Here is a 27998-nt window from a genome sequence, read left to right on the forward strand (position 1 = left end):
CAGCACCCCGGACAGCGCTCTCCATCCACGATCATGACAAGACGTGGTCACCGGTGGGAGGGGTGCTGAGGGTGATGCAGTCATTTGTTGCACATTTGTTGCACACTTCACAGCAAAAAGTGATGCAGGAGGAGGCAGCAACGCCCACTCGTGTCTATAGTAGAGTGTGTGTGGAAATAGGAGCAGATTGAGAGGCAACACGCCTTGTTTTTTTTTTTTTGTATTATTGAGTTGGTGGAGGGAGGTGCGTGAGAGTGGACACTGGAAGTCTTTTTTGCTGCTTCTTCACAGCTCCTGTGGTGAGATGGATGTCATTTGGCGTGCGTGGAATAATTTTCAAATCATTTTTGAATTGTTTCCTCTAACGTGACTTCACAGTGGGCCAACTTTGCAGCCCCATTCGTCTTCTTGGCCACTCAGCACATTCTTTTTTCTTTTTTTTTAGGATACCACATTGATTTTTTTTTCCTGCGTGGGGAATGTGTGCTTAGAAAGAGAAAAAGAGAGTGCATGCCGGAGGATGTTGCAGCGAACAGGTTGGTGCTGAAACTTAAGAAGAAGAAGGATGCTCTGCAAGTGATTTAAAGGATGTATAGATGATGTGTGTTGTCCGTTTAGGCCATGTTGGATCACTTTGGGGCAGCAGAACCCAGCAGGCGGTACTGACAGCAGCTTGTTGATGGCACTGCGCACTGGGAGGACTTGGTTCGGACGGGTCTTGCGCAGGGTCTCACGGCTGCAGGGCTCCTGGTCCAGGCGCTCCAGCAGTCTTTTGTGTCTCTCCGCGAACCAGGAGCAGGATCTGGGCTTCTCCGCGTACCGCTGCCCCAGCCCCGGCGCCCACCTCGGCCACCGTCACCGGAGCGCACCCCTCTGCGCATCCGCCTCCAGGCGCGGTTCACTCGGCTTCCCTCACCGCGCTCGTCGCACCATCCCGGGGAGGAACACGAGGGGACATGAGCCCCTCACTCGCCGGCTCCTGGTGGCCATGAAGCGGCAAAACGTGCGGACCTTATCCCTGATCATTTGCACGTTCACCTACCTGCTGGTGGGGGCCGCCGTCTTTGACGCTCTGGAGTCCGACTTTGAGATGCGGGAGAAGGAGCAGCTGGAAGCCGAGGAGAGGCGCCTCCAGGGGAAGTACAACATCAGCGAGGACGACTACCGCAAGCTGGAGACCATCATCATGGAGGCTGAGCCGCACAGAGCCGGGGTGCAGTGGAAATTCGCCGGCTCCTTTTACTTTGCCATCACGGTCATCACCACCATCGGTAAGTGGCAGCGTGTACTTCCCAGCCTTTTTCGTCAAGTGTCTTTTTGGAAGTTTTTACGCAACATGTTGCAGCTCACTCCCTGCTCCTAAGTGCGCCTTGATTGCTGCAAGTACTTCATCATTCCACTCAGGTGACATTATATAACATCATATACACACTTTCGGTACATTTAGTCCAACTTGTGCACCATATTATTGTTTGCAAGTTGTGTGGCTTGTTGCGTGAGGCTGTGACGTCACTGCTGTGACCTGCTGGCCTTTTCTCCTCGTGCACTAATGCTTCATGCAGATCCGACCCAAAGCTTGGGCGGCACCACACTGAGAGGTGTTACTAATATGTTGGTTAGCACACAGGGGACAGAATATTAGAAACAATATGATGATCTTTGTAGAGGATGTTATTAGTGCAAGTGTGCCCAATGTTGTGGCTGGTGATCCTCCTCCCTTTTATGGAAGAAACCATGATCCCACCGTTCCCCCCTTAAAGGAAACAGACTGTAGGTCCATTTGACACGAGTAGCCGCCATGCATTTGCATCATGAAGATTTATTCCAAGCTCCTGCATGCATAGCCTCATTGGTCCGAACTTGTTGCTTATACACCCCAAACACTCTACCCCGCCCTTTATGGAGAGGTCACTCCATTATAGGGAGTCACATGCTGTTATTCAAGATGAGGACTTGAGCGGCTAATGCACCACACAGGCCTGTCCTCCACTTTGCTAGGCAACACTTAAGAGAGGAGGGGGGCCGCCGCACAGGCCCGGCGATGGTCCGTGCGCCGTCGTTTCCAGGCTACGGCGGCCAGAGCCGCTGTAATATTCATGTGCTCGTCAAGCGCTCGCATTTAATGCAGCATGTGTGGAAACGTTTTATATCTACTTTACGTAAAGCATTGTTCAAGTTTTTACAGCGCACTCCCAAGGGTGCGCTTGTTTTTATGCTCAAACCTGAGCCACACGGTGCCCCCCTGTTAAGATGTGATGTATGTATGAGTCTACAGGCGCTTCCGCATCCTGGCTTCATGTTTCCTACACATCATAAAGTGGATGTAAGGCCACATCCCGACTGCAGATTTAAATAAACACGGGGTGCACCTTACAGTTTAAGGCAAAGGTGTCCAAAGTGCAGCCCAGTGGCCGTTGACAGCCTGTAGTTCCCTTTTTATTGGAGTGGAGAGCCAGGAATCGTTAGCGCAAGGAGTCGTATTTGCTATTCTCCATATCATTGAGTCTCCTGTAGTCAGCGGGTGCCTGGTCTCTAATTAGCACTGGCTGTGTAAAAACTTGTAGCTTTAGCTATTTAGTCACTTCATTTGAGGTGTCAGCATCCAGCAGCTTTATCTACCTCTGCATGCGCTCGAAAAGGTGGCCGTACTGTTCTTTACAATGAACTCATCAGCAATAATAATGCTGGCTGAGCAGTTTGCTCCCTACCGCTATTACAACATTGGTTCTGTTGCTGCAGTGTTGTGCACTACACCTGTTCATGCATGACCGTGTGGTCACTTTCCAGTTTCTCACGCACTTCAAATTATTATTTGTTTATTAAAGTTTCAAAAGTTGTTATGCATGATGAGTTTTCAAGTTTCACCTGCTTATCGCCTGCTCCCAATTAACGCCCCATCGTCTTTGCGGTTTATGTAAATAAACACTGCGGCTATAATTAGAGTATTTATGGTAAGTCACAATGGACGCCTCACTATAACGCAGTAGAACCATGTGATTTCTCCCAGCCAATCAGATTCAGACAACTTTCTTCATCCCACTAGAGCAATTAGCTTGTGTGAGGTACACGCATATAAAACCATATAAAAACTTGGCAGGGACAATAAAATGATAAGTGACAAATGAACTACCATTTATGTAATAATTATGATTAAACATTTTGAAAATGTTTAAAAATAGAAACCAGTACTCTTTTGTACAATAATCATTTTCTGGGCTTAAACACTAATTAAAAATGAATTATTTTAATGAGTGCCGGTGGCCAATCTGTGATCAGTAGCACCAGTTGCGGCGATGACAGCATTAATCTCATACCTGCAGATTAAAAAGGCCTTGTAATCGTCAAGTGGAGGTGCCGCCTTACACTTTAACGATAAGACGACATCTAAAGTAGTGCAGTCCTCACGTTTAGGCCGCATCCCGCTTCCTCGTTATCATCACAGCTCCACAGGACGAGCTGTCGATGATAATGATGCTAAAAGCCACGCCCCCTACCCCCATCCCAATACTGACCTGCAGCTTGACTCTCTTTGTGTTGTTTTTTTTCCCCTGAGAGTAATTGCACAGAATGTGACACTGTAAGCTACGACAGCTGCCCCCAAAGTCCCTGCTCCACCTCGCCGCTACGCTGACTGGCGACGCGCTCACGTTGCCAGGAGACTAAAGACGGCTTAAAGCGGCCAAAGTCATCTCTAGCTAAAAGTCTGGAAACATCAACAGCAGTGTATATGTACCGCAGATATGCACCATGCGCTTCCTTCTGGAAGTTAGTGACATTTTCCAGTCTAAATAACCATAAAAATCTGTATTTAAACATGTCGATTTCAACACAAACGGCACATTTTTCCTTCGGTTTTTTAACCACGATAATAAACTTTCTGTTCAAATAATACGGCTTAATCAAATTGTAGCATTATCATTCCAATTGTATGTTATTATTGTTATTACTATTATTTTATATTATCAGATAAATCCTAATTTTACCAGAATAAACTCAAACACTGGCAGAAAAATGTATTTTATGAGAAAACTAATATAATTTTATGAGAATTAAAAAAATAATGTTCAGAAAAAACTGCATTTTATTTTAGAGAAAACCTGTAATATGACCAGATAAAAATCATAAATGTACCCAATTAAACTTGAAAAAGGTGGAAATATCACGGGGAATAAATATATGAATTTAAAGAAAAATATGAATAATAGTAATATGACTAGAATAAAGTCATATATTGCAATATTATCAGAGAAATTGTACCAGAATAAACGTGTGACTAAAACAATATTTTATGAGAATAGATGCGTAATACTTGCAGGGGAAAAAAGGAGAATTTTATGACAAAAAAACCAAAAGGTCCTAATATTTTCAGGCGTTTTTTTAGAGTAAAATTGTAATATCAGAGACATTGTACCCAATTAAACAGTGTTATACGAGAAAACGCTTTCATGAGAATGTATTGGTCTAATTTGCAGAAAAAAATCTGAAATTTATGAGAAATCTTGTAATACAATAAGAGGAAAGTCATAGTATTTTTTGATTTTTGGGAGAGTAAAATTGGAAAATAATTACAAGAACAAAGTCATAATATTTTCAGATTTTATTTTGTTGACGAAAACCATAATAACAGAGAAATTCTGGCAGAATAAACACATTTTTCTTGTAGAATTACATTTTTTTTCTTGTCCGTGTGGCCCTAATATTCCACAATAAAAGTCTTTATTTGTCTTATTAATGCTTTATGAGTGCTCTCCAAAGTGTACCCTATTAATAACCATCAGCATCCTTATGGTAAACCAGTGACTTGACAAGGTGCTGCGTGTTTCAGCTAGAAGAGAGACAAACTATTGCGCTCCAAGGGGGCCTGGTGGGGTCCAGACCCGTCGGCTCCGGAGCTTCCGAATCCCGCAGAGATCATCGGCACCGCAGGAAAACATTCCCATCGATCTGTGCAGACGGCCTCTATCAAGCTCTCAGCGGGCGGCCTCGGCAAAGTGAAAATAATCTACTGGCAGCAAAGTGCGGCAACAAAACATTTTTCAATAAGCGGCGGCCGTCACGCTACGTGAACAACTGTCTTAGGAGGAGCAGTCTTGGAGCACACATCGATGATGACTTGAAAAGTCTGCTTTAAAAAGACATTCATCAAGTGAAATAGTGTTGTTTGTCGATACAGATTGTTGTCCACAGTGTCCAGATGTGATGTCGGACATGCTTGAACACCACCCCAGAGAGCAATTAGCTCATTTAGGACGAGCCAGCCTAGCAGGCATCCTGCTGTCACAGCAATTTGGGGTACTGTTGTTTTTGTTTTGTGCATTAATTATAAATGAAATGCACTCACTGAAGTTTAAAAATTCCCCTAAACTTTTTTGTGAAAATATTAGGTATGTTCTCCTCACAGACAAGGGTGGCCATCACTTCTTCTGCCATTGTTTGACAGCCATTTTGTTACCACCACCTAGAGGAAAGGAAGTAAACAACTGTTTTATTGTTTGTTTTTTTTTACTTTATTTTAGTTTGCTGTTGGTTTTGTTTTGAGCATTAATTATAAATGAAACCTCGTTGAAGATAAAAAAATGCTCCCAAATGTTTTGTTTTTGTGAAAATTTTAGCTTTAGGGCCATCTTTTCCTCTTCATCTCCAGTTCTTTGGCAGCCATTTTGTAATCCACATTACCACCACCTAGAGGAAAGGAGGTAAACAACTGTTTGTTTGTTTTTTTTACTTTATTTTAGTTTGCTGTTGGTTTTATTTTGAGCATTAATTATAAATGAAACCTCATTGAAGTTAAAAATGCCCCCAAGTTTTTTGTTTTTGTGAAAATTTTAGTTTTCGGGCCATCTTTTCCTCTTCATCTCCAGTTCTTTGGCAGCCATTTTTTAATCTACATTACCACCACCTAGAGGAAAGGAGGTAAACAACTTTTTGTTTTTTTTTTTACTTTATTTTAGTTTGCTGTTGGTTTTGTTTTGAGCATTAATTATAAATGAAACCTCATTGAAGTTAAAAATGCCCCCAAGCTTTTTGTTTTTGTGAAAATTTTAGTTTTAGGGCCATCTTTTCCTCTTCATCTCCAGTTCTTTGGCAGCCATTTTAATCCACATTACCACCACCTAGAGGAAATGAGGTAAACAACTGTTGTTTATTTTATTTTTGATGAAGACCATGCTTAGTGTATGTTTTCTTTAATGTTATATACATTGGAATACATTTACAAACAACTTTTGGCATACTTAGGTTAGTTTGATGTTAGCCTTTATTGTCTTACTAGTATCACATTAGCAGCTAAGCTAGCAGGGAGGAATCTTCTGGTTGATGTTGTTATTTTTGTTTATCTTAAAAACAACTGCTGTAGTGGATATTATTAGACGTGTGCGCGGATACTGAATGTTGCCGTTTGGTAGCGTGTTAGTCGCTAACTTTAGCATCCAGTTAACTGCTGCTGAGATGACCACAAAGTGCCTTCTCCAGATAAACTAAACTAATCACACCCCAGCTAAAGCCAAACAAGCATGAAACTAATACCAATTTGCAAACTTTGAGCACTAATCTGCACAATAAGCGTCCACGAGTGAGCAGAAGTATCACCCGCAGAGGTGGCCCTGTAGTTCCTAACTTAATTTTCTGGCTAGATAGACATCACTTTCCTCCAGGCAGCAAGCGTGCACGTACACTGAGAATGAAAACGCAGCTCGCACAAACAAAAAACTGGAAAAACAAGTTTTACATGCAGACTGGCTCAACTCTATTGTTCTATTGCCGCCGTGTTGGCCATGCAGCCGATCATCATAACGTCAGGGCTCGTCATAGCAGTCCAAATGGTATTTAAACATATCAATACGGTTAGGAAATCTTGCTCCGACCCACGTGACTCCCTCCTGACCATCTGCTGCTAATTCTCTCCAGCCGGACCCTGACAATTATCTTCCCTGTGAAGCTGTGCAATGTGTAATGCGCTCCCACACAGTCTTATCACAAGCACTTGATTCCGTGGGAGTGTGTGTGTGTGTGTGTGTGTGTGTGTGTGTGTGTATGCGTGGTCCCCTCTATGAGTTATTTGCCACACAACAGCAGCATGAAATCGGCGTTGGCGGCTCGTGAACAGTGTGTGGTCCGCTTGCATTTTTCTTATTGTATTTATTTATTTTTTGAAACACGAGTAGTGTGTCTAATACTAAATGCGGCACCCCTGCAGGGTGGAAAACAAATACAGAAGACGCTGGCACAAGTGTTGACCCACACAGGTTGTAAACCTGCTAGATGTGTGCTGCTAGTGTGTGTGTGTGCGTGTTTTGTTTCTGTGATTATTGATGCACTAATAGGAAGAGCCACACTGCAGGACAAATAATGTGTGTATATATATATATATATATATATATATATATATATGTATTAACAAGAAAACACCTAATGTTACATGAATAAAGTTGTTGCATAATCAGCAAAAGATTTCACAAGAATAAACTAAACTATTTGTACCACAGAGTATTAGGGCCACATTGGAAAAAAAAATTGGAGCTTTCGAGAATAAAGTCGTAAATTTACGAGAAAAAAAGTCGTACTATTACCCTTTCCCAAGGCCAAAAGTCACATAAGTCCTCTCTTTTCATTGCTATCTCAGGCAATGTTACGAATGTTAGAAAAAAACTCGAGAATAAAGTCGTAAATTTACGCGAAAAAACTCATAACTTTTATGTTACAGGCATTGCCTGAGACAGCTATGAAAAGGGGGAACTTATGTGACCTTTGGCCTAGGGCATGTGTGTGTGTGGGGGGGGGGGGGTGTTATAAGGACGGCAGAAGTGCTCAACTGCTCCGTTTTGCTGCCACCTTATAAATAAAAGCTTGCCTGAAGCAAAAGGAAAGTTTCCTTCCTTTTCCTGAGGAGCTGTGCTCTACTTTCCCTCTGACACGATGACACCGAATATTATGACTTTTTTTTCTCGTAAATTTATGAATTTGTTGCTTGTAAATTTACAAATTTATTCTCATAATATTCCAACTTTTGATAAATCACAAATTTTGATAAGTCATAAATTTACAAGAAACGACAAAAAATTTAGGAGAAAGTTGTAAATTTCCGACAAAAGTTTTTTCTTGTAAATTTATGACTTTATTCTCCAATGTGGCCCTAATGCTCCATCGTATATTTGTAATTTTACATGAATAAAGGTGTCCTTTTTATTTTTCAAAGAAACATAATTTGACAAGGATAAAGGCATCATATAATCAGCAAAATAAATGTCATTTTACAAGAATAAACTAAACCAGAGTATTTAAAGACACCCTTAACAAAAACAGTCAAATTATGAAATAAAATGAGTAGTAATATCACAAAAAACATTATTTAAAGTAAATTTTTAATAGAAAATTGTTAAAAATATTGAAATATTTAGGAGAAAATAATTTATTCAACAAAACACAAAAAAATGCTAATTTGGTGTAAATAAAGTTGCAATAGTAAAATCTAAAATCTCAATTATCCGAGAAAAACCTGCTTGTAATTTCACAGCATAAAGTTGTACATTTGTGAAGAAAACAGAAGAATAAAGTCACAAACTTCTCAGAAAAAAATGTTCTTTTACAAGAATAAATTTGTATGAGATAAAAAAAAACATTTTTTATGATATAAGGCTTGTTACAATTTTTTTCTTATAATGTTACAGATCATCTGAAAAAGCTACCAAGTTCTTTATAAGACAATACGATTAACATTTTTGCAGACTTTTTTTTAAAAGCTCGTAATCTCATTTGTTAAAACAAGTCTTTGGTACGTGACATCATTAATGCTGCAGAATGAAATGCTGCTGCACCATTTCACGCACGGATACGCAGCGCCGTGTCCGTCTTTGTAAAAGTAACAGCGCCTGGCGTGCACATCACAGCCTTTTCAGCTGTTCTTGCAGTCATTTTCCGATTGCCCCACTCTGCTTATGTAGCAAACACGATGTTGACGCCATCTTGTTTGAAAGAAAAGCTCGTGAGCTGACGTTGCGATCGAGGCGTTCAGACTGAGAGTGCAAAGAGGCAGCAGGGCACAACAGGCCAAGTTGTGTCACTTTCTCTGAGCAAGTGATTTTAGAGTGAGAACAGCCAATTGCCTGTTGCTTAGCAGCGCTCACTTGGCTGCATTTCCTGACGCAGGCCAGCCGGCTTGATTAGGTGGACCCAAACACCAGCAAAGGTGACAACACGGGACAGGAAAGAGTATGTAATTCTACTCACATAACATTCAAATAACTTGTTGTTATTTGTGAGGCAAACATCTCTCCAGCATCCCTGCAGAGCACCAATTAATAACTTTTTAATTATTTACCACCCTTGGCCTCCCTCTTGTCTCTTTATGTTGTTGCATAAAAGCTTGAGATCTGGATGAGCATCTGTCCAAATAGTCTGTCTCTTCCTGTCGGCTAAATGTCATAAACGAGCTCATTTGTTTGGCTGTGAAGTGGACCCACGAGTGGATGAGACAGGTGGAATATCAAGAACAGAAGCCTTGTTCAGTAACTTCCTTTGATGTGATGTATACTTTTTCTTCCACAAAATCCCACTTTCAGATGAAGACACAATTTTAGTTTTGCCACTACATTTGGATATAAAACACATAGAAAGCCCCCAAAACTGCTAAAACCTTGATAGCTGTCACTTTTTATTATAATTATGTAGTTAATAATTATATTTAGATTTAAAATACACAAAACTACATAAAACAGCCAAAATCTTGGTAGCTATCCCATACAATTATTGGATATAAAACAAATAAAAAGACATAAAACATCTAAAACCTTGGCAACTGTCTCGTATCATATTTGGGCATTAAGAAAACACACAAAAAGACATAAAACGGCTACAATTTTGGTAACTATCCCATGCAATAATTGGATATAAAAGATATAAAAGAAGACATAAAACATCTAAAACCTTGGTGCAATATTTGGATATTTAAATAAAAGTCATTGTTTGGATAAAAAACTACATAATTAATGAATTGTGCTTTGACTTTTACTGTACTTGCACTGTGAAAGTGAAAAGTACATAAAAAGCTTTTTGGGTTGTATCACATAATGGTCCCGATTTTTATTTTTGATACATCCACCCCCCAAAAAGTTTAGTATTGACTTTTTTGGTATTATCTCCAACACATTATCTCCAAATTTCATGAGATATTTTTTTGTTGGCAAGCAGCATACCATGCACTGACATTCTGGCGAAACTACATTTTTAGGTTTTTTTGTTGCCATCTTGTAAATTACCGCATGAAGCATCGGACTTTGGCTACAAATTTGGGGACTTTTTGTGTCAAGCACTGTTGTGTTTGTCTTCCTTGTTTTTTTTTCTCATATTTTTGGCCTCTTTGTTGCTAGCTGCAAAATGTTTCATCGATTTTCCCGAGAAGTAAGTAACCTGACTTGATTTGCAATCACGTTTTGTGGCGGGAAGGGCCCTGGACCAAGTAGGGACCAATGAATTTGAATGAACATATCATTATTTGCCGTCACATCTTCTCAAGCTGACGTCAGCAAACATTTCAAAGACTTCTGCTTGCTTGCGTTTAAAATGCAACAATGTGACATCGTGTCAAATTGGGGAATATGGAATTATAGTTAGCCTTGAAGTTTGCATGAGTCATTCGTACATACCCCCCCATCTTCCTCTCCCTCCTCCATGGTGTTTTATCTCTGGCAGTGTTGCTAGGGAGAAAAACAACATTGTTGAACAGCGCTATAATGAGTTGATAAGTTGCTCATGGTGACTCATTGTTTATTAGTAGTTTTAAAATGATAATTAATCCTCAAAAGGCCCCGCTCACCTCTGCATGTGACAGGCAGTGATAGCATCTGAACAGAAACACTGTATGGGCTGTTAGCGTTAGGACACCTGGCCATCATTATCATTCCAGGACAAACTTGTCTGCAGATTTTGGGTAAAAAAATCGGCAATTCTTACATCTAGCAGCATACCATGCACTGTTGTGACTGTGTCTTTATGTATCTTGCTGTGTGCACTGGTGAGCCTTCCCCAAACTGTTCCCACACCGCTGATGAAGGTGTGTCGGTACACTCTTGTGCTATCATTGCACGTTATTAGGCTGAGTTTAACTTGAAAAGGCCGGAGTATAAAGCTGGAGTCACAACCTCTGACCTTTTTCGGTCAGGGTGGTCCCCAGCAGTCTTCTGTTGAGACACTGAGTCACTTTCCAGAAGGTGACAAGCTGTCGCCATCACACGGGGATGCCTGCGAGGATGACTACATCTTCTTGACAGCTCCTGCTCGCATCTTGGCATCGCTCGCCTTGTGTTGCCTGCACGTCGTCCGTATCTTCCACCACAGGCATCTGTTGCCTACTTGTGTTTATAGCCGCTTTTCTCTTTTTTTTATCCCTGCTGAATCTTCCCTGCTGCTTGGGAGGAGTCTTTTGGAATAAGACTGTAAGCCTTAATTCATCAAATTGCATGTAAAATACATCATTGATTATGTTCTATGATGTGTATTTCCTTTATTTTCCCTTCCTCTACATGCTTTTTGACTACCTTGTTAAAAAACAAAAAAGCAAAGATGGACACATGTTCATAATGTGTGTCCTGAATTCATTCCCATTTACTTAGACAATAACTGCGGGTGCATGTGGCCCGACATTGGACAACAGGAAATATGTATATCTGAATTCAGCCTGCGTGCTGGCGGAATGTGATGAGACGCACACAACAACACTGTGCTGAATTAGCATGTCCTGTTGTGTGTTTTGCTTCTGAAAGTCTGACACATGAAGACCTGCGCTGATGCGCATGTTATATATTGTGACATTAGCGCATACGTATTACAAAGTCATGTGTCTAATTTTCAACTGCACACATAGGCTACCAATTTAAAAAGCAGAGGGTTTTAGAAGGGTGAGGGGGTGGGGAGCGATGGGAGTGTGGGGGTTTGAATATTAGTGCAGACCTGCCAACAAATATGAATTTGTCGTTCTCAGCATGCAATTTGACTCTTGAATACGCTTGTATGCTGGATACACCCTGGACTGGTCGCCAGCCAATCGCAGGGCACATACAGACAAACAACCATTCACTCACATTCATACTGGTGGACAATTTCAAGTCGCCAATTAACCTAACATGCATGTTTTTGGAGTACCTGGAGAAAACCCCCCCCCCACACACGGGGAGAACATGCAAACGCCACACAGAGATGGCCAACGGAGGTTCAAAACCATATCTTCCCCATCTCCTGACTGTGTGGCCAACATGCTAATCACTAGGACACCGTGCGGCCCTCAGTCTGTACAGCACAGATCAATAAATAGATATAATCAGTTTGTCAATAGTATTTCAAATCGGGGAAGCCCGAAAACATTTGTGCGCCGCAGCGGGGGCATGACAGAAAATAATTCAGAACCACTGCCCTTAGTAATAGTACTGTCATAGTTACAAATAGTACTGTCATAGTTTCATGTTTTATGTTTATTATTTTATCTCCTAGCATTTTTAATAATACAGTTAGTTTTTACAATTTTTTATTTGTTTTATTAGTTTTTTTTTTAGCCATTATATAAAATTGTCCATTCGGTAATTAACGAAACCACGAAGCAGCTGATTACCAACCGTCATGAATCAACCACCTTTTAAAAAAAAAAAACAATTCTGCGTAAATCCCATGACATTGATGGGCTGCCAGGTAACCGTAGCGTCCACCCCCTTCTCTTCCACAACTACCCCGACATCATCTTGCCTCTCTGCCCCGCTTGACCTTCATTAAAATGCCAAAACCCAAAGCAATTAATACCTTTGGGCTACCTGAGAAGGTTGGAGTCACATTAACCTGCGGATCAAAAGGCGCTGGTTTAAGCAAGCGCTCTACACTTGTAGAGTTAATACTAATGCAGAGCGGGTGTTGGCACTAATGAGGAGCAGCCTTGACAGTGTTATAAATAATGCATGATGATGCAAAGTGAGTAACCAGCAATAGGGGGGGAAACAAATGGAGACCTAATTGTGGTATATGTTAATGTGATGATACACCGCACTACGCTAGTCACTACTTGTGTAGAACGGACTGCCATCATTGGACTTCTGTCTCTGTAGATTTTAGTGGAGTCAAAATCACTCACTCACACCAATCTATCAAAATGAGTCATTCCTAGTAGCAAACTGCATACCATGCACTGCTGTGACGAGTCCATCCTTGACTATGTTGGCACATTTGTGGTCGGAATCAATGAATATGCTTTTATTTGTCCACAGATGTTCTAATTCTTAGCAGCATATGCAGCATTCCATGCACTGTTGTGACGTATTTCTGCTTGATACTGCAAAGCGCCTTTCATCTGCTTCCCCTTTTGTTGTCTTTGACAAGGCCTTCCTCACGCGATACCAGCATAGTGAAGCTACGTATCGTCATCTTTTTTCACATTCTGGGGCCAAAGTATCCAGTTTATCATATCATGCACCATGACTATGAGGCTTCTTGCCGTCGTCTTTTTAGTCGTCTTTCACACGTGACAACAGTATAGCGCCTCTATTTGTCTGCACGTTTTTGCATATTTTGGGTCAAAACATTTCCAGCGGTCAGTTCTGTCTTTCTAATCAGCAGCAGCATACCATGCACTGCAATTTTTATCACCTTTGTCGCTGCCTTTCAAGCATAGCACACGTGTAGCACAACCTTTTATCATTTGCGTGCAGATTTTGGCAGTTTTTTGGGTCAAATCCAAGCCTGACAATCTTTCCAAATTTGTAATTCCTATCAGGATGTAGCATACCATGCACTGTCATGACTATTCCAACATACAGTCGTCTCTTGTTTAATTGGTTCCAGACCTGACTGTGTTAAATGAATTTCCGACATATAGGATACAATGTTAATACTGTAAATGGAATATTTCTTTAGTTAGAAAATAGAAAACCCGTTTGACTTTCTAAATACATTGTTTTAACATTATTAGAGCCCTTTAGACATGAAATAATAATAATAGTAGTCAAATTTATTTCTTCTACACGTAAGTATCCAAAAACTTACCACTTCCACACAGACTGGGAGGAGAACTTTTTTCACTCTATCATGTTGACTTCATGATGTCATGCAGTGTTCAGGTAATGTAATATAAGGTAATACCTGAGTCTATTGTATCATTACTGCCGCTTAGCGACCAGAGTACTACACACCACTTGTATTTCAGTATGTTTTGACTAATAACAGACCAAAGTTTACCACGAAACAGCGATCATTTATTCATGTCTGAAAAACCGCGACAATCGAACCGCGATATTGCGAGGGACGACTGCATCACCGTAAGAGACCTTTCATCTTGTTATGCTTTCTTGGCCTTTATCGCCACTGTCAACACTTGACACGATAGCAAAACAGCATACCATGCACTATTCCGGTGTAAACTTTTGTGTCCCCACTTCCACACGTGACATCTAATGTCACGCCACTATGACCCACCCCCCCGAGTCCCATTATCTCCATAAAATCAAGAGCACAGCCATTAAAGCCAAGTGTACATAGTGATCCGGCGTTGTTTTTGTGGCAGTTTTTACACCTGTGTGTGATGCTTTTTGAAAGAGATGCTCTCTAATAGCAACACACGGACTCTCAAGCCAATAAAGCAGCCCTGCCTTGCCCAGTGGGATGCATAAACGTGGCCCACTTTAGGCTGCTTTGTGTGGACTTTATTGGTCTATAACCGTATTGTACGGAAGCAAACATATGCAGTTGGTTGTAATCTCGTTTGCTGGGAGAAGAACAACGCTTTTGGACCTCTTAATGAGCAGTGAAGTCTCGCTGTTTGGCTCTCTTGGAGCAGCGTGTCCTCATGGGCTATAACCGTAATTTCACTTTGGGATCTCGATTATTCAGGAGTGAGAGCGTTTGGGATTGAATGATTTATTGGTTCTCTCACATTTGATTTTCGGCGACATAACTCAGCATCTGCTTTAGTCTGATTGAGGCACCCCTACGTGTTTGTGCAATACTCCCTGGTGGATCAGGAAAGCACCAAAAAACACCCGATGAATGAATTACAAAACCCTCTTATTCGCACACAGGCTCATCCTCCAAATTGTTCATTTGGAGATTCAACCAGAGTGCGGTTTGTCCATGATTATGTTATATAGTTACTTCCTACTTCCTGGTTCATGGAAGATGACATAAAACACTAATCGGGGACAGGGAGTGCCATTCTCGCAATCTGTCCTAATTCTCAGCAGCAAGCAGCATATCATGCACTGTTGTGATTGTTCCTTCTTAATACTTCCATCTCCTTACACTTTCCTTGTCTTTGTTCGCACGCTTTGGGTCAACATCCATCCCCTGACAATCAGTCCCCATTTTCACGTTCCTTACTGCAAGCATACCATGCACTGTTGTGACTATTCCAGTGTCATCTTGTTTCAAATTTGATTTAAAATCTATACAAATTTTTCAATTCTTAGCAGCACAGTTTGTTCATATGTTCAGTAATCAGCACACTACTTCCGGGTTTGTGAAGGATGACATATTCTTGCTTAAAAATGTGAAATAAAATATAAAACTTAATATAAACTATTTTGTATTCCTGCCTGTGAAAATCCATTTGTGTTGTTTTTGTGTAACTAACAAGGCAATCAACAAAGGCTAATCAAAACAATAGCTCTTGCCTTGGCATGTTAACACATGTGCACACCAGTTTGTCTGCACATTCTGTCGCGTTTTTGGGTGAAAACCAATTCCGACCACCAAGCAATCAGCAAGCAGTATACCATGCAAGGTCGTGACTATTCCTGCGCTACCTTCCTTGTGCTGTGCCTGCCACACTTGCCGTTGTGGCCAGTATTAATTGTGTAACATAAGCAGGAAGTGTATAGCTCCCAAAAATGTCAGCTTCTTAAAGAGGTGGACACGTATTATCATTTGTCTTGTAACAGCTATGAAATCTCACTTTCCCACTTGATTTATTCATTAGGCCCGTTGCCATTCTCATGATGAGATAACTGAAAAATGTATGACATTATAATAGAGCGACATCATAATGGGATTTGCCCTTCCCGTGCTGTGTCAGTTCAATTTGAGCATCAATGACTCAAAGTCCAATGTGACCGTATAGCTGGCCGATGCACACACGCACACACGCACACACACTAGAGCAGTGTGGGAGTGGGCAGACGCTCCAAATAAGTGTTAGTGAAGTGAAAAAGCAGCCAAACAAACGCTGAGTCATGCAGTAGTTGTGCATGTGTGGCAGGAGCTCTGCTTACTACTGTGGATGAGAGGTCAATAGGGGGCGCTGTCTTGTCTTAAGTACCTGATCAACATTTTTGAAAATGTCAATACTTGGAAGAACATCACTTGTCTCATTGTTATTATTTATATTTTCTATGAATTGCTTAAATGTGAGAGATCTATCCAGACAGATCAGAAAAAGTTGCTGGATCTGTCGCTAGACTCTTGAGGGGCGTGAATACTAAGTGGCAATGTTGGTCCCTTCTGCTACGTCGTCTTATTCTCTGGCAGAGCAGGTGCATATGAGGTGTTAAAGAAGCAGAGCTCCGGTGGCATCTACTCTACGGAGCTACATTCACAGAGCAATTTCTATATGTGGCGGTCTGCTACAATTTAATGAATGTATGGGAAACACGAGTAAGATGAGAAAGTGCACAATGTTAATTTGCTGGCTGGTAGATGCAGTTTCCTCCGCAGAAACTTTTCTCATTTACCTGGGAGCGATTCTGAAAAACCACAGAATTTACCCAGGTAAAAAAAAACATTCCCAGAAAAGCTTTGAAGTTTGCTGGAAACGCAAACCACACGGATGACCTCGAACGATTTCACCCAAGCAATAAAGTCCCGCTAATAAAAGTTGATGGAAAAGGGGTTACAATTTATAGAGATGGCCACAAGGGGGAGCAGCCATAAAGGCTTTCTTTTTTAAATGAATCACATTGCAAAGTATCTGTTCGTCAATGAATCTTCCAAAGGCTGTTGCTTAATACCCTGGACATTCAAATCATTACTTTTTAAATATGATATATTATTAGTAGCACTTTCTGTTTCACTTTGTGATTCCCCCCAAATTAGAAATGACATCACGGCATTGCTGAAAGACCATGTCTGATGATGTAATGCGTGTGTGCGAGCTGAGATGATGTCATGCTTGTGTGCCTTTTCTCAAAACAACGCGGCGTGCTACACGCACACGCACACGCACACACACACGCAGAAGCTTCACCTGTGCACACAAATAGCACAAAAGCAGCAGGGCAAATACGAGTGTTCCCAAGACAACAGCAACACATAATTGAGTCATTACAAGACAACAAACAGATCATCACACAGTGCCACACTGAGATACACACACGTATACAGTATATGTCAAAAATAGACATACATTTATTAAGGAAATAACCATATCAATAATACAAGAAAACCACCAGGAGCATGTTTGGAATTTTGAATAGGTACACTACTTAATAATTAATCAAATAAAAAACAATAAATAATTGATATTTGTGGATAAATGGTCGGGGTGGAGCTCAAGATTTACTTCTTTTTTGGAAGCAAAAACTGCTGAAGTGAAGCAAATGCCAAGTGATGGACGGGGGAGTTAGTTGGCTGCTGCTTTTCTATACTACGGTATATTTCTATACTACGGTATATATCTATATTACTACTGTATGTTTCTATACTACTGTATATATCTATATTACTACTGTATATTTCTATACTACTGTATATATCTATATTACTACTGTATGTTTCTATACTACGGTATATATCTATATTACTACTGTATGTTTCTATACTACTGTATATATCTATATTACTACTGTATGTTTCTATACTACGGTATATTTCTATACTACTGTATATATCTATATTACTACTGTATGTTTCTATACTACGGTATATATCTATATTACTACTGTATGTTTCTATACTACTGTATATATCTATATTACTACTGTATATATCTATATTACTACTGTATATATCTATATTACTACTGTATGTTTCTATACTACTGTATATATCTATATTACTACTGTATGTTTCTATACTACGGTATATTTCTATACTACTGTATATATCTATATTACTACTGTATGTTTCTATACTACGGTATATATCTATATTACTACTGTATATTTCTATACTACTGTATATATCTATATTACTACTGTATATTTCTATACTACTGTATATATCTATATTACTACTGTATGTTTCTATACTACTGTATATATCTATATTACTACTGTATGTTTCTATACTACGGTATATTTCTATACTACTGTATATATCTATATTACTACTGTATGTTTCTATACTACGGTATATATCTATATTACTACTGTATGTTTCTATACTACTGTATATATCTATACTACGGTATATTTCTATACTACTGTATATATCTATATTACTACTGTATATTTCTATACTACTGTATATATCTATATTTACTGTATGTTTCTATACTACGGTATATATCTATATTACTACTGTATGTTTCTATACTACTGTATATATCTATATTACTACTGTATGTTTCTATACTACGGTATATTTCTATACTACTGTATATATCTATATTACTACTGTATATTTCTATACTACTGTATATATCTATATTACTACTGTATGTTTCTATACTACGGTATATTTCTATACTACGGTATATTTCTATACTAAGGTATATATCTATATTACTACTGTATGTTTCTATACTACTGTATATATCTATATTACTACTGTATGTTTCTATACTACTGTATATATCTATACTACGGTATATTTCTATACTACGGTATATTTCTATATTACTACTGTATGTTTCTATACTACTGTATATTTCTATATTACTACTGTATGTTTCTATACTACGGTATATATCTATATTACTACTGTATGTTTCTATACTACGGTATATATCTATACTACGGTATATTTCTATACTACGGTAAATATCTATATTACTACTGTATGTTTCTATACTACTGTATACTACGGTATATTTCTATACTACGGTAAATATCTATATTACTACTGTATGTTTCTATACTACTGTATATATCTATATTACTACTGTATGTTTCTATACTACGGTATATATCTATACTACTGTATATATCTATATTACTACTGTATGTTTCTATACTACTGTATATATCTATATTACTACTGTATGTTTCTATACTACGGTATATATCTATTTTACTACTGTATGTTTCTATACTACTGTATATATCTATACTACGGTATATTTCTATACTACGGTATATATCTATATTACTACTGTATGTTTCTATACTACGATATATATCTATACTACGGTATTTTTCTATACTACGGTAAATATCTATATTACTACTGTATGTTTCTATACTACTGTATATATCTATATTACTACTGTATGTTCCTATACTACTGTATATTTCTATACTACTGTATATATCTATATTACTACTGTATGTTTCTATACTACGGTATATTTCTATACTACTGTATATATCTATATTACTACTGTATGTTTCTATACTACGGTATATTTCTATACTACTGTATATATCTATATTACTACTGTATGTTTCTATACTACTGTATATTTCTATACTACGGTATATTTCTATACTACGGTATATATCTATATTACTACTGTATGTTTCTATACTACTGTATATTTCTATACTACGGTATATATCTATATTACTACTGTATGTTTCTATACTACTGTATATTTCTATACTATGGTATATTTCTATACTACTGTATATATCTATATTACTACTGTATGTTTCTATACTACTGTATATTTCTATACTATGGTATATTTCTATACTACTGTATATATCTATATTACTACTGTATGTTTCTATACTACTGTATATTTCTATACTACGGTATATTTCTATACTACGGTATATATCTATATTACTACTGTATGTTTCTATACTACGGTATGTTTCTATACTACTGTATATTTCTATACTACTGTATATATCTATATTACTACGGTATGTTTCTATACTACGGTATATTTCTATACTACTGTATATATCTATATTACTATATGTTTCTATACTACTGTATATTTCTATACTACGGTATATTTCTATACTACGGTATATTTCTATATTACTACTGTATGTTTCTATACTACTGTATATATCTATATTACTACTGTATGTTTCTATACTACTGTATATTTCTATACTACGGTATATATCTATATTACTACTGTATGTTTCTATACTACTGTATATTTCTATACTACTGCATATATCTATATTACTACTGTATGTTTCTATACTACGGTATATTTCTATACTACTGTATATATCTATATTACTACTGTATGTTTCTATACTACTGTATATATCTATATTACTACTGTATGTTTCTATACTACTGTATATTTCTATACTACTGTATATTTCTATACTACGGTATATATCTATATTACTACTGTATGTTTCTATACTACTGTATATTTCTATACTACTGTATATATCTATATTACTACTGTATGTTTCTATACTACGGTATATTTCTATACTACTGTATATATCTATATTACTACTGTATGTTTCTATACTACTGTATATTTCTATACTACGGTATATTTCTATACTACTGTATATATCTATATTACTACTGTATGTTTCTATACTACTGTATATTTCTATACTACGGTATATATCTATATTACTACTGTATGTTTCTATACTACTGTATATTTCTATACTATGGTATATTTCTATACTACTGTATATATCTATATTACTACTGTATGTTTCTATACTACTGTATATTTCTATACTACGGTATATTTCTATACTACGGTATATATCTATATTACTACTGTATGTTTCTATACTACGGTATGTTTCTATACTACTGTATATTTCTATACTACTGTATATATCTATATTACTACGGTATGTTTCTATACTACGGTATATTTCTATACTACTGTATATATCTATATTACTATATGTTTCTATACTACTGTATATTTCTATACTACAGTATATTTCTATACTACGGTATATATCTATATTACTACTGTATGTTTCTATACTACTGTATATATCTATATTACTACTGTATGTTTCTATACTACTGTATATTTCTATACTACTGTATATATCTATATTACTACGGTATGTTTCTATACTACGGTATATTTCTATACTACTGTATATATCTATATTACTATATGTTTCTATACTACTGTATATTTCTATACTACGGTATATTTCTATACTACTGTATATATATCTATACTACTGTATATATTTCTATACCACTGTATTTCTAGACTACTGTATATATATCTATACTACTGTATATTTCTATACTACTGTATATATATCTATACTACTGTATATATCTATACTACTGTATATTTCTATACTACTGTATATACTGTATATCTATACTACTGTATATATTTCTATACCACTGTATATTTCTATACCACTGTGTATTTCTATACTACTGTATATATATCTATACTACTGTATATTTCTATACTACTGTATATATATCTATACTCCTGTATATATTTCTATACCACTGTGTATTTCTATACTACTGTATATATATCTATACTACTGTATATTTCTATACTACTGTACATTTCTGCAGCAAAGTATTTCAGTAGTGCAGCCGTGCATGTGCTGTTTGGAATACTGTACAGTATTACTCACAATACAGCATGTTGGTGTTTGCGTGAGCCAGGCGAGGGCCACATACTGAAACATGAAAGGATGCAAGGGCCACTTTGATATTTTCTAAAACAACACGTACACAACAGGTGTCGTTTTTGATATTTGCATCACTTCAGCATTTGTTCTGCTTCCAAACGGAGACGTTGTTTTTAGTGCACGTTGCTTTATGCTGAGAAGCTATTTCAAGAAAAACACTGCATCTCAGCTTTGTGATAATCTTTGGAAATCTTCTTTTCCTAATATTATAACTTCATTCTCTTGTTTTGACTTTATTCCCATAATATTCTAACTTTTTCTTCAACCGAATTTTCCCCAAATTCCAACTTTATATTGTTTTTTTTTTTCCTCATGATACTATGACTCTTAAAAAATAACAATATTTTTTCTTTATTTCATCTCCGTGCGACTAAAATGACATTATTTTTTCCTCATAATATCACAAGTTTATTCTCCTAAAATTCCAGCTGTTTTTTTCCGTTTATCATGATGGAATTTATTTATATATATTTTTTACATTTTCCAACAGCAGGTCTTCCAAAGCATCTTGAGCACAACCCACAGGGGGCGCCATAACAGTCCTGTAGGAATGTGAAAACATGAGGACCCCCCATATGGAGTACATTTACAGTATGTGTGTGTGAGTCAGCAGCTAAAGTTTAATTAGCTAAAAGCGTCACTGGCTCCCTCCTTCAAACTAATTGGATAAGCCCTCCCCCTCCCACTGCCATTAATGACGCGTGCCAACTCAGTCTATTCCTTCTTGGCAGACTTGGCTGTAAACAAAAGCGGGCTTTTTGCTAAAGTTCTTCTCTTGCTTTTAGGCTACGGGCACGCGGCGCCAGGAACGGACGCAGGCAAGGCCTTCTGCATGTTTTACGCCGTCCTGGGCATCCCCCTGACGCTGGTGATGTTCCAAAGCCTGGGCGAGCGCATGAACACATTTGTCAAGTACCTCCTGAAGCGCATCAAGAAGTGCTGCGGCATGAGCATCACCGACGTCTCCATGGAGAACATGGTGACCGTGGGCTTCTTCTCCTGCATCGGGACGCTGTGCATCGGCGCCGCCGCCTTCTCGCACTACGAGGACTGGAGCTTCTTCCAGTCGTACTATTACTGCTTCATTACGCTAACAACCATCGGCTTTGGGGACTTTGTGGCCCTCCAGAAGAACAGGGCCCTGCAGAAGAAGCCCCTCTACGTGGCCTTCAGCTTCATGTACATCCTGGTGGGCCTCACGGTCATCGGAGCCTTCCTCAACTTGGTGGTGCTCCGCTTCTTGACCATGAACAGCGAGGACGAGCGGCGGGACGCCGAGGAGCGAGCCTCCCTTGCCGGGAACCGGAACAGCATGATCATCCACATCCAGGACGAGTCCCTACAGCGAGGGCGACGACGGCACGAGCCCCACGGCGAGGAGATGACCGACCTGCACTCGGTGTGCTCCTGCATGCACTACCACTCGCACGACTTGGGATGCGCCTTCTCCCACCGGAACTCACTCAGCCCCGGTCAGTACTTTCACTCCATCTCCTACAAGATCGAGGAGATCTCGCCCAGCACGTTGAAGAACAGCTTCTTCCCCTCGCCCATCAGCTCGGTGTCGCCGGGCCTCCACAGCTTCACGGAGAAGCACCAGCTGATGAGGAGGAGGAAGTCCATCTAGACCATCAGGAACCAATGCTGCTCCTTGCCAAATCTCATTCCAGCACTTTCCTTTTTTTTGTTTTGATTTGTTTTGGTTTTCATGGAGAACAAACACTCCATTGGGATGCAAGCATGAAGCATGGATGTCTATTTTTCCAAGGGATTAGCAGATACGCAAACCCATCAATGAACTTTGCTCCACACTTGGGGAAATGCTATTTTTCATAACTTGAAGAAGCGTCGCACAGGATGATTTTTTTCTACAAGCCATCATCATCATCATCATCATCATCATCAGGCCAAAACATATTAGCATGTGCTTTCTTTTTGTCTCCTGTTTGGAAGGATCATGCTGCTGTTCCTCGTGTTCTCCTCCTGTGGAGCGTTTAAACACCGCATCTCGTCCCCACGTGAGACACCCAACACGTCAATCTGGGGTGATCCTGCAGGGAAGCTAACACCTTTGCTAAAGAATCCATCACTTCTATCAAGGAGATATTGTCATGTGAAGTCCTCTTGCTACTTCAGCCCAGCAACATTCACCTTACCAGTTAAATATACCCTCATGTACGAAAACTGTAGATTTACACAACCCTTATTTCCTTTTTATATTTTCCAAAGGCCCCCATTATGTCCATTTTTTTTGAGAAGCAACATAAAAATGGCCGCCCTAATTTTATACCTGCTGTATTTTAATTTATTTTTATCTTAACGCAGCTTATGCCGCCCTCTTTTTATTTACCTCGTATATCGCCAAGCAAACGAAAATATTGAAAAAGTATTTCCATGTATAATATTTTAAATAATAAAACTAAAATAATACTATATTTAATACAGTGTATATATGTATTATTTTTATTATTTAATAATAATACATTAAAGTATTGATATTACCCCCTGAAGATGGCATGTGAATGTGAATAAATAACTAAAATAACCTCTTTGGAGGAGCTAAATGAATGTGCTGGTATATAAGGGAAGAAAATAATACATGAAATGATCCACCTGTATGATAATAATGATAGTATTGATTAATAAACCGCCCCCCCACGTAACTACGGTAGTTATATAACCCCTGAAAGCGAGCCTGTGGATGAAACATGGCCAGAAAAAATGTGTAAATAATAAAGGCTCTAAAGAAAAAAAAAAGGAATACTTTGTAAAAATATATAAAATATAATGAATAATGTCTTGCAGCAGCCTAGTGGAGAACCAAAGTATGACATTGCAACAAGAGTAGGTGAGTATAAATGGGAATAAAGCCACCAGAGATGATGCTGATGGAAAGGAATGAAACGATGCAGAACTTTATAGGCAGTAAACATCAGCATGATCCTTTCAGTTGTTGTTAAAGAAGACTGTATTTTGCTGGAATTTACGTTTCTTTAATGTCTTGAAGAGATGAGCTTTACTCGAGTGCATCTTAACGTCCCACCTGGTCAAACTTGCCAATAATGTTTGCTCTCAGGTTTGAACCAATCGCCTTCTCCTTCTTCTTTGTTTGGCTTTGCTCCCTAAATGGACACGATGTACATATCCATGATCCTTATACGGTTTTCCAAGAAAGACTACTGAGGTGCATCATCTCGCCAGGCCAAGTCTCCTTTGTAGATATCTGAGACCATTCCGGCCTGTTTTAAAGCCCGATCTGCCTTTTCTCTCACACAGAAAGCATGGTGAAAGCATTTCAAGTGTATATTTATTACATAAAGTGTATTGTGTGAACCGAGTAGAGCCTTTTATAAGTTGCACAAGGCTGACAGCTCCTTTCTCCACCCTTTTATTGAGATCTACCCAATCCAAAACCCACATTTCTTTGTGGAAAACTCCCATTGAGCCTCGTGTGCATCTTGCCTCGTGTCCTCACAGGGAAGACGAGCACTAGCGCTCTATTTTGACAGACAAAATGCTCAAATCTGATGTAGACACACACACACACACACACACACGGTGTGTGAGATAAGCCTGTTCAAGCGATGTTTCATTATGGGAACATACACTGGCTTACATGTTTGTATCAAGCTATGGAATATAAAGGCTTACCGTGATGTTGTACACATCTGCAAACGTGCCTTGAAGAAAACGGAAGTGGCACATTTCAACACGTTCATTTACACTCGTTTCGTGTATAGTTTGTACCACAAACTCAAAAAAGGAACACAGTGTATGACCTCTTCATCACCCCACGCTTACTCACATGCCGCTTTTTATTTTTTCTGTTGCATGGAGGACGACGACGACGACTTCATACCAACAAAGGATATGTCGGGTACAACAAAGGAGTAGTAGGGCCACGCTGGAAAGAAACAACGTAGTGATGGTGTGATGGGGTTTAGCAGAACAAAGTTGTCAGGTATTCCTTATTTACTCTCGTCAAATCATGAGAAGTCTCCTCCCAGTAAAGAAATACATAACACCCAACTTCATTCTCTTGACATTCCAACCTGGTAACATGAACACTTTTTTCCTGGTAAAAGTTCGGAACATTTCCAGTTCATTCGCCCAACAGTGCAACTTTTTGACTTTTTCCCGTAAGAGTTCAGACTTCATTTGTACAACGTTGGACTTTTTTCTCCTAACGTTCCGACTTCATCTTGCTAACCTTACAACTGCCATGTTTGTCCTGGAACATGACACCTTTTTCTTCTAAAGTTTTGTCCTCATGAAGTTCCGACTCCTATCATCGTGTCATTCCAAGTTCTTTCTCCTAACAGTTTGACTTCCTTCTTCTAACGGTGCAACTTGTTTCTCGTCATAAAACAACTTTACCCTCCGAAAATCATGGCACTGTCTTGTCAAAGGTTACGACTTTTTTTCTCGTAAAGTTCCGATGTCATCTTTGGAGCATTACATCTTTTTTCCGTTACGTTATGATCTTTTGCTTGTGAAATTACAACTTCTTTTGACAAAATTGTAATAATACGACATTTTCTCCTAAGCTGCAAAGTTTTTTTCTCGTTAAGTTCAGACGTCGTCATTACAAGTTTTCTCGTAACATTCGACTTTTCAGATTTCTGTAGCAGCGCAACTTCTTTCTCGTGACAAACCGATATTCTCGTAAAATTGTGACTTTTTCTCGTAAAAAGCTGTGACCTCATATTGGCAACATTGGGCTTTTTTCTCGCGAAGATCAGACGGACTTCATCGTCAAGACAAGTCAAGTCTAACGGCGCCACTTATTTCCCATAACATTTTGACGTTACTCTTGTCGCCGTGCAACTTCTTTCTCGTGATGAAGCGTGATTTTACGAGGACCAGATATCCTCGTGAGGTATCCCCACTTTCTCGTAAAAGTTACGACTCCATATTTGCAACGTTCAAGTTTTTTCTCATAAACTTGCGACTTCATTTTTGTAACATTACAATTTATTTTTTGCATTATATTACTTTTTTTTTTTTAAATTTTTTTTTTTTTTAAAAAAAGGGAATAATAACTACTTTTTCTTCCAAAGTAATTTTTTTTTTTCTCGTAAAGTTCCGGGTTCATATCGTTATAATTTCTTTCTTCTAACGTTTAACTTTATTCTTGTAATAAACCAACTTTATCCTCGTAAAATCATGACTTTTTCTCCTAATCAGTTCCAGCTTCACATCGGTAACTTTGGGCTTTTTTCTCGAGTCTTTCCAACTTCTTTCTCGTAACATTTGGACTTTTTTCTTGTAAGCGCTTCACAATGAAGTGAACCCATTATTCATTCCCTCCTGAGTCACACACTAGCTTTGGTATTCTACATGCGTAACCACATGTGCCCCGGGGTAGTCTGACAGAGATGTGGCTGCCAATTAGCGCCTACGGCCTCTTCCACCACCACTAAACATTCATTCACCTTCATTCACCAGGGTGGGCAGCACCTTTGTCCCATTTGGACTTCTTTCTCATAACAACAAACATTTTATACCTTTTTATTCCCAATGTTGGCGTTTTTCTTAGCAGTTTGACTCTAATACTCCTTTGTTGTGTTCTTTCATCTGTTAGCAATGCCACATTTCAACGCAACTTTTGTTTGCGATTGAACAAACGATGTACCATCCATTCCGTCTTTGAACACAAGGGGGCGACAAAGCTGAGGGTAAAGACATTTCCGGTTTCCCTTTGCACCTTTGCTTTGACTTTTGGAAAGGGTGTGTGCATGATTTGGTGTGGGTGACTCACTGGGTTTGCACAGCCGGGTGAAGCCATAGCACACTTTATTAATAAAACAGACACAAAAGCTGAGCTTCTCAAAGCCTTCTGTCTTCCTCTAATTTGTTCAAGCCTTTCTGACTCTTTTCAGGCCCAAACCAGCGAATGTGTCGCCCGAATGTTTTCCCATGCAGTGCAGCTGTAGCGTTTTATCCGGCCCCTCGCTGCAGTAATTACACTGCCAGCCGCACAAACGTCAGGCAACGCAAAGGGCGACACAATAAGAGCACATGCTGAGGGGCTGGTCGGGCCTTCTCGTGTTGGCCAAAGCTGTAATTTTGCATCGTAAGCCGAGCCAAGTCGACGACAACACGATGGAGCTCTGCAATAAGCAGGTGCACGCACACGCTGCCAATATTTCGTTTGTTTCTAAGGCTGTAGAAGAAGATTTTCATGCATTATCCATGTTTGTAGGAAGCGCGACCGCTTGTTTGCCACGAGCTCATCCGTCGCGCGGAAAC

The 27998-nt window shown here is 38.9% G+C and overlaps 1 protein-coding gene across 1 annotated transcript; it reads left to right on the forward strand.

Moving 5' to 3' along the window:
• Nucleotides 1–226: 226 nt before the first annotated feature.
• Nucleotides 227–27900, forward strand: kcnk9 (potassium channel, subfamily K, member 9). The gene is made up of 3 exons (XM_054764770.1): nt 227–536; nt 619–1271; nt 22532–27900. The coding sequence occupies exons 1-3, from the start codon at nt 511–513 to the stop codon at nt 23371–23373; spliced, it is 1521 nt and encodes a 506-aa protein (XP_054620745.1). The 5' UTR covers nt 227–510; the 3' UTR covers nt 23374–27900.
• Nucleotides 27901–27998: the final 98 nt, after the last annotated feature.

Source organism: Dunckerocampus dactyliophorus, chromosome 20 (assembly GCF_027744805.1).
Source record: "Dunckerocampus dactyliophorus isolate RoL2022-P2 chromosome 20, RoL_Ddac_1.1, whole genome shotgun sequence".
Taxonomy (NCBI): domain Eukaryota; kingdom Metazoa; phylum Chordata; class Actinopteri; order Syngnathiformes; family Syngnathidae; genus Dunckerocampus; species Dunckerocampus dactyliophorus.

Bases quoted from the DNA above. Each gene is read 5' to 3' on its own strand.
- kcnk9 (XM_054764770.1), top strand. From the start codon at position 511: ATGCCGGAGGATGTTGCAGCGAACAG. The intron at 537-618 runs GTTGGTGCTGAA...TTGTCCGTTTAG, and splicing joins GAGGATGTTGCAGCGAACAG to GCCATGTTGGATCACTTTGG. The intron at 1,272-22,531 runs GTAAGTGGCAGC...TCTTGCTTTTAG, and splicing joins CACGGTCATCACCACCATCG to GCTACGGGCACGCGGCGCCA.